Source organism: Anarrhichthys ocellatus, unplaced genomic scaffold, assembly GCF_004355925.1.
Source record: "Anarrhichthys ocellatus isolate YVR2014 unplaced genomic scaffold, GSC_Weel_1.0 scaffold1, whole genome shotgun sequence".
Classification (NCBI taxonomy): Eukaryota; Metazoa; Chordata; class Actinopteri; order Perciformes; family Anarhichadidae; genus Anarrhichthys; species Anarrhichthys ocellatus.
In genome coordinates this window covers 10681477-10689637 of record NW_022280031.1, presented here as the reverse complement: position 1 = coordinate 10689637, position 8161 = coordinate 10681477, and the positions used below count along the sequence as shown (strand labels likewise).

General features: G+C 43.6%; 1 protein-coding gene across 1 annotated transcript in view; it reads right to left on the bottom strand.

Annotated features, from left to right (window-relative positions):
* Positions 1-8161, bottom strand: part of chchd6b (coiled-coil-helix-coiled-coil-helix domain containing 6b) — a 31347-nt gene that overhangs the window by 3801 nt on the left and 19385 nt on the right. The window contains exon 5 of the mRNA XM_031871827.1: positions 5323-5406. Within this exon, the coding sequence (XP_031727687.1) occupies positions 5323-5406 (84 nt within the window). The remainder of the gene's footprint in view (positions 1-5322; positions 5407-8161) is intronic.

The window sequence follows — 8161 nt, the reverse complement described above, 5'->3', positions numbered from 1 at the left end:
CTCTCTCTCTCTCTCTCTCTCTCTCTCTCTCTCTCTCTCTCTCTCTCATATACACACTCACTGCGCAGTAATCACCATTTTAAACCAATAACCACAGCGCTCACGCTTTTACTTAATTATTCCCTATATTCCCAACAGATGAGGTGATAGGAGAGGAAGACAATTGAAGTGACTGAGCAGGGAAAGAGATGGGATCAAACACAAACCCTCCTCCACAATCCCTGGCCCCTATACTCCTCCAGTGCCCCCGAGTCATTTTCATATCTCATTATTTCACGCTGATCCGCAGACATGCTTCTGCTGTCTGGTGTTGGAAAAGACTCAAGTAATGTCGTAGCCGTCTTTTTCCTTAATCCTATCTGCTACGATGCACTACAATGTAATAATCTGCGCCTCGATCCTTTTCTTTCCTCTTCTTTAAAGAGAAGACAGTGAAGTATAAGTCATGAGTCTGGTATGAAGGAGGAGACCCAATCAGCGCTGCAGTATCCGCCCAGTTCAGTTCAATTACAGTCATCCCAGAAACCGCTGCAGTCGACTGAAGAAATACGGCAAAATGAAGAGTTGCTTCTGTGAGAGGACTTAGAAAAACTCATACATACTTTGCCATGTTTGTGGCTTTGGTGAAGGAAGATGACATCGCCATTCTTACTGCTGCCTAAAATGTTCTGACTGGTTCAGAAACAGACATTTTAGCACCTATTAGAATGACTGAAAATAAATTCAGCCATCTGAAACCAGTAGATTAGAAAATAAATAAATAAATGTGTCCAACTACAGTTTAAATTTCTTATGTCTTCTGAATTTGCGTCCTGTTTTGGTTGTCGTGATAATTCACAATTCCATACATCGCTAGGTATAAGATTTTTATCCCTGCCAGCTGTGTTATAGTGGATTTTCCAGGACAGGACTCAGGATTTCACTCCTCTTGCTGTTAAGTCTCCCAATTGCAGAAATGTGGTCTAGGTTTAAATACCACACCTTGACTGCAGCTCCGAAGAGATGAAGCACACTTCATCCAATCATCGTGTACCTTTGGAATAAAAGACACTTCCAGACCTCAGAACCCCTGCGCCGCTGGTTTATTAATCTACTCAGCATTAGGCAAAAATCAAGTCGTGGATTTATAGACATTAAAGAGAGAGTAGGTGCTGAAGAAGAGCTAATACAGGACGGACTCCCTGGGAGTTTGGAGTAAGAAGTTAGCTACATTTTAGCGTCTTAGCCTTTAGCCTCAGGTCGAGGGCTCAGTGGGTACACTCAACAGAGGAAAGCTGAGCTGAAACTTGAAAGTCTGTTTGCCTTGTGGGACATCCAGTGTTGGAGCAAAGTCTCCACAGGGGCTTAAACCCATGAGTGCCTGAGATTATGCAGGACACAGAGAGTAGGGCACCAGCAAGAAGATGGTTTAAAGGTAAAGTGAACTTCTCCCTGATGAGACCACGGCTCTATGTTGTGCGTTTGGTGGGATCAGGCAGTAGCTAATGTAGTGCCTCCCACTAGAGGATAAACATTTAGCAACGTTAGCATGGTGGGAAGCCAATGAGGAATCTTCTTCCAAGGCCAAGAGAGCATTAGCTAGAGGAGGGAATGTAGTAAACGAAGAATTGGGTGATTGAAAGTGTAAAAATCTTTAAAAAACAACGACAACCAAACTAATTCTAAATAACATCTGGTTTTAACAGCACGAATCGCAGCTTCAGTATAAAAAAAATGCCTAAAACAGAATCTGAAAATACACATTCATTGATTTATATATATGCTCATATCTTAGGTAACGGATGCGCTACTCCATCCTCTATGTTTACGCAGCTCTCATCCATAATAAACTATAAAATCATAGAATTCCTTTAATGTAATCCAATGCATTGGTAACTAAATATTTAACTGGGAAAATTGCCACGACTGCTTGAAATCAGTGCCTTGCAAATATCAAATGTTCCCCTCATCACCTGGTTTGGTAAAACATGGCCACATATCGTTAAATATTGTCTGTGCCATGAGTCCAACATTAGAAAGCAAGCTTGTAAATCATGTGTTCTGGAGAGATTCTCAGGAATCTCTTCTAAATGACAACCAATCGTGTCTCCTCTCAAACAAACATACAAACGCACACTTACCGTCAAACAACTCTATTCTTTTATCCGTGGTCAGTTGGATCGTTATGGGAGGGATGTTGTAGCAGAAGTTAGTGATACAACTACATTGTCTCTGATCTTGGCATTATAACAGAGTAATATGGGTAAATTGAGGAGCCATGAGTTGTAAATGTAGTGTTTGGACGACAGCTTACCCAGTGGAAATGTTGGGGGGTGTTGTTGTGTCTGTTGACAGAACAGACCCAGAGCAAGAGCCCCAGCTCAGCTCTCATGACGCCGGAGAAGTGGCAGCACTATCACTGGCACACATGCTCTGAGCTCTTCCCAGTCATTTTGCACCCATGGGGACAAAAGCCCGATGTGGAGAGACAGAAAGGGAGGGGTGATAACCCTCAATGGGGGGGGAAGCAAGGTTTTTGGGGGTGTTGGAAAAGACTCATGGCGGGGATTAGTGCGGGTGCATGCATGCTGCGGGTGTGTGTAAGCTTGCATAGATGCAGGTGTGTGACTAAATCTGTGTTTGTATATGAATGCTCGTGTTCAGATGATCCTTGTATGCACACTCTTCCAGCAGGTGTGGATTGAGATGGGCTGATGTCAGGATTTTGAGGGAGGGGTGGTTTTTACGCTCCGCGCTTGGACGAAGGCGGATTAATTTCTTCCTTTTTTCTTTGGGAGGCAGCAGTCGACTAGGGGGACTGGGATTAAAAAGAGGTGAATTTTAAACTGAGACTTGTTTACAGAGTACGTTGCCACAGGGAGACGGATATACTCCACCTGTACACTGGGAAGAGATTAGGGAGGCATCCACAAATAAATAGGGTGGAAAGGATTGGGAGTGAGGAGAAGTTGAGGATGCACTGGTATGTTTGGGGGGAGGGGCGGGGGGATGTTTGAGACTCGGGATGTCTTTTAGTGTGTGAAACTGCATATGTGTGGAAGAGGGGAAATGCAAAGTTGTGCTGTGGATTGGCCTCTCGATCACAATTACTTCTGAAGTGACAGCATACACACAAACCTGTCACAATAAACACACACACACGCATTTAGTCACACACGTCAGTAGTGGATTCTAACAACGTGCACAGCCTTTGGACAAACACAACAGTCTGTTATCGTCATTCAGCCCTTAAGCAAACTGGACACCGGAGCGAATTTGTGTGTGTTTTCATACAGGTAATCAACCACACACACAAACACAAACACACACACACACACACACACTCTCTCTCTATCTATTAGCCTGTCAGAAGAGGCTGCTGCTAAGTCCAAGTAAAATGTTGATTCAGGGGAAGATCACACAGCAATTACCAGAGGATTCTCCTTCTAATCTCGCTGCTCTTGCCTTTGACTTAAATCTCTGCCTCAGATCATCAACACATCAACGCAATTGCATGCGGATGAGTGTCTGCTTGTGCACGTGTGCTTTTATGTGCCAAAACAACACCGGTAGGAACGAGCGCCGACCTGCGAGATTCTCCGAGAATAAAAGCACAGACTGATATTCAAATGCAGACAACGGCGTTCAACACCGTTAAATCTTTTGGCACGCAATATTGGAACACAGAGCCGTCTTTCACATGCTTGGATCATAATGTATGTGAAAAGTGAGACAGATTACTGCTTCAAATTGTGACTGACGCAGGTCATATACATAAATGCGAAACACAATGCAACGTTTAAGTGGCCATTTATTTCAGCCCAAACTAGTATTTGCCACAGGTATGAGGGAGTGAAAGGAAAGGAAAAATAGGCTGGGGTAAAGGAAAAAAGGGGGCATGAAAGGAGGCCTGGATGAATGGAGTGCGAGATTGGAAAATGAAGGAAGAGAAGGAGGGAGATGGACGCCGGCTCAGGATAGACTGTTTAATGCACAGTCCATATAGCCTCTTTATCTATCGCTCTCAGTCCCTCTCTTTCTCACTCCCTCATCCGCATGCAGGTCAGCTGCGAGCAAGTGAGGGGTGGAGAAGAAAAAAAAAAAAAAAGGCGATAGAAAAAGGCGACTGCAGCAGAGAGAGATAGAGCATCCTCCACTCGTCTGCCAATCAGTCTCTTCCGTCAAGCGTTGCAGCGCGCGCTGCTCGCTGCACGGTGTGCAGGGGCCCTTCCATTTAACTCGGCTATGTAAAAGGTTTTCTCAGAGGCCTAAAGGAGGCGAGTGCCAGGGACTAGATAAGGTCCCCCCGTCTGCCTGATGGGGCCCCGCCGGATGGAGGGAGACGGGGAGAGGGATGGAGGGGGGGGGGGTCAAGTCACAAAGAGTGTCTACTGAATACTGGAGGGAGAGAGACACAGGATGGGGATTAAAGGATGAGGGAGGAAGGAGAGTGTACGTGTGTACATTTCCTCCTTTTTGCCTTCCTGCATATGCAGTTTTCAGTTATTATGTATCCTCAATAACATCCATTGCATCTTACTTTCTTTGGTCATTTGTATTAGTCTGAGAGTTTCCTTCCTTTCTTTACTTCACTTGCACTTCAATCTGTAATTTCCCTCTCCCGCCTCTTGTCCTTTCCGTCCACTCCTAAAAGCATAATGCACTTTTTCCTGTCCTAAAAATCACACACCAATATCAACCTCGCTTCTCTCAAAGTCAAGCCACATTTATCAAACCGCTGTGCTTGTGGCTTTTTACAGGGCGCAAAAATATCAACCACACATTAGCGCTTAAATGGAAGGAACACAGGTCATAATTTCTTAAAAGCACCCAACGGTTCCTGGCTAAAGGACACAGTGATGAGAAAAGCACAGTACATTTGATTAGACAACGCTGTGTGCTCACAACACTGAGTCGTGACTCACATCTGCCTGCTGAAACTTTCAATTCATTTACATTTCGACATTGGTATGTGGGCTCCACATTTCCAAGAGTGTCTTGTTTCTCAACAAGATTTCACTCCCCAAGGAGAGTGAGCAATACGTCACGTCAAGACGAGTTGTGATATTCCCGATGTGTGAAGACTTCTTTTCAGTGAGAGCCTACAGGATGTTTGTATCTGGTTTGGGAGGTCTCCTGTTAAGCATGTCAACATGAGGGCTAAAAGGGCTCGCATCATGCTCTCTGAACCCCCCCCCCCCCCGACAAGAAAAAGAATGATTTGATCAAACGCCTAGGAAGGCAATGAATGCAATGCAACTAATGGACACACAAGAAAAAGCCTTTCCGATGAGTTCTGGGTATTTCCTTTTAATAATATACGTGTTTATGAGATATTCTTACCTTTTTCTCCAGTATTTCCAGCTGCTCTTTATAGAAGCTGGATATGCTGGCTAGTTCCTTCTCTTTGCTCCTCAGCTGTTTTGCCTGAGAAAGGGAGAAGAGAATAGAAGAAGAGAAGATAAATAAAAAACAGCTGTTGTAGAGGTTGTTTATATTGACACATGACACTTTACTGCACTAATATGAATTGTTTAGGCATGTGTGCAAATATGAAATTCTGACTGCCGGGCGAAAAAATGTCAGAAAGGAAAAATCAATCTAGGTAGTAATTAAAAAAAACATTTGACATACTGTAGGTAAGTGGCTAGATTTAGTGAAAGGAATGGCCAAAAACATCACATTCACTTCTTAGCTTACGAGGATGACACACACATGAGACACCAGCGGAGGTAAATGCTGAAGGGAGAAGAAATGACGCAACCTGTTGCTCTCACTGCACAACAGACTGAGAAAACATGAGAAATGAGGAAAATCGGTTGAATACACATCCCACCTATTAACTACAACTCAAAGTATCAATCAACTCTACTTTATGTTCTATTTAACGAACTTCATCAGCAGATGCACTACCACTTATGTAGATAACAGTACAGACATGTACCACATTTTTACCAAATGCAAGCTAAGCTGTTTTCTGTAGCAGAGAGCAAACACAACATAAATTAGTTTCTTCTAAAAACAGATTAATGGCACAGATGTTTGAGGAGGCCGCGGTAAAAAGGATCATATCCTTCCACAGAGTGTAGTTAAAGCATCAAATTGCAGGTTCATGTTTTTCAAAGCATTATAAATCTATGTGGAGCTTCACATATGTTACCTCATACACCCACTACTCTCTGGATATACTGTATCACATATCTATGATGCTCGATGGAAATATATAATAATATGTTAAGTACAACACACCTGCACCACAAAGTACAACACAATAAAAATGTCTGTTCAATAGCAGGTCCAGAACTTACAAAACTAATCAGGTGGCGTGTGACTGACACTGCGGAGGCAGGGCCTGACATGGCGATGCCGGCGTTAGGATGAAGCGAAAGGCTTTAACATGCCCGCTGAGCCAAGCTTTGAATGGCAGCAAGATGGCAGACTTGCTGTAGGAAGACCCACAGTTTTGGGCCGTGGAGCAGCAGCATGCAAGCAGAGGGAGATAGGAGGCGGACGTCAAAAAGATGCACTGTGAAGACAAGTTGCCAGCTTCAGAAAGTGTTTGCAATTTTCATTGAAAGATTCATTTTTTTGAGGAAGTAACATGAGTTACGCAATGTGGACACCTTGTTTTAACGACACGAGGCTTCACAGTGTGTCAATGTCATCGATCACTCGTTCTGATAAAAGTGGAATGAAAAGGAATTCCTTTATGGGGATTATTTATCAAAATCACACCATAAACAGAATTGGAAAAAGGGTAATAAGGAGCTATTGCAGGGCTGTAAAAAGAAAATAACACAGATATAGTCAAAGGAGATGGGCGTGATCGTATGTACGGTACTGCACATGTTAACTCTCAACAGAGATGACAAAGAAGCGAGATGGCTCACTTTTGAGCTTCTTCCATCATCAGTCAGAAATTGATGATGAATCTGCTTCTTTCTCACCTCTGTAGAGAGTCGCACAACGCTAATCAGTCAGGTGCTCGGGGAAAAGTGTAACGTTAGCCAGAGCTATGAAAATATCTGCATTTTGGCAATATTTTACACAATACAAATCCCACCATCTAAAAAGGCGAGGCGTTTGTACCACAATGGTATCTGAAAGGTATTCAGTATCGGCCCGATACGCAAGTCTAGGTATCAGAACATCTGGAGCTATGATCCTTCACCAGGCAATGAACTCAATGTCTTTTACTGTGCACTAATCCATCACTCCATCTCTTTCCAGATTATTCAATCCGAATATAACTTTCCTCTTGGAACATAAAAGCAATGCTCAAACATGTTGCATGGGCAGTCACAGAGTGATGGGGATATGAGGCAGTGTCTTTACATGAAAACATAATCTCAAATCTATTTTCCAGAGACATACCACATACTGTATATCTAAATCGACTCACTCAAAACTGAATTGAACTGATGCACAAAATTCCCGGCGGCTTGGTATCGGATCTTCGTGCATGCGTCGGAAGTTTGGTCATGCTGTGGAGAGTATGCAGCGGTTCAACAGCTGTACAATGGGAATCACATACGGGGGGCCAAATGCACAAAAGGATAGGCCACATGTGCATGGTGTACACAGGAAGGTTGAATTATCTCTATTGAAAGGATTATCAATAGTGACCACACACTGCTTCTGAATAAGGGTGATGAGTGAAACAGGGCTGCAGCAGTATGAACACTAAATGGTGCACCAACACAATGAAGCGGGCTGAGAGTGAGGCAGAAAAAGGCAGCAATGGGGCGGAGATTTATGTAGGATGGAAATAGTGTGTATTACACACACACACACACACACACACACACACATATAGTATGCCGTGTTATGCCATGGTGTAATGTTGACAGATTACTACACCCGAGTTGTGCATTAGTGAGTGTGATATAGATCAGATGGAGCAACGCCTTCTTCTTCTCTGCATGATCTACTCATCTTCTGTGCTCTCTGCTGCTATGGGGAATACAGGAGTGCAGACTCGCACAGTTACGCACGGACTGACATTACATTCATGGTGTTCCAATCTCATCTTATCCGAACTTAACAGGCACATGCATTCACAAAAAGCACATCTGCAAATCCTTATACTAGGCTCACTGCACGTTTTCTTTCTGCAGCCGGCTGTTTGATGCTTAAGGGCTGTGTGTGTGTGTGTGTGTGTGTGTGTGTGTGTGTGTGTGTG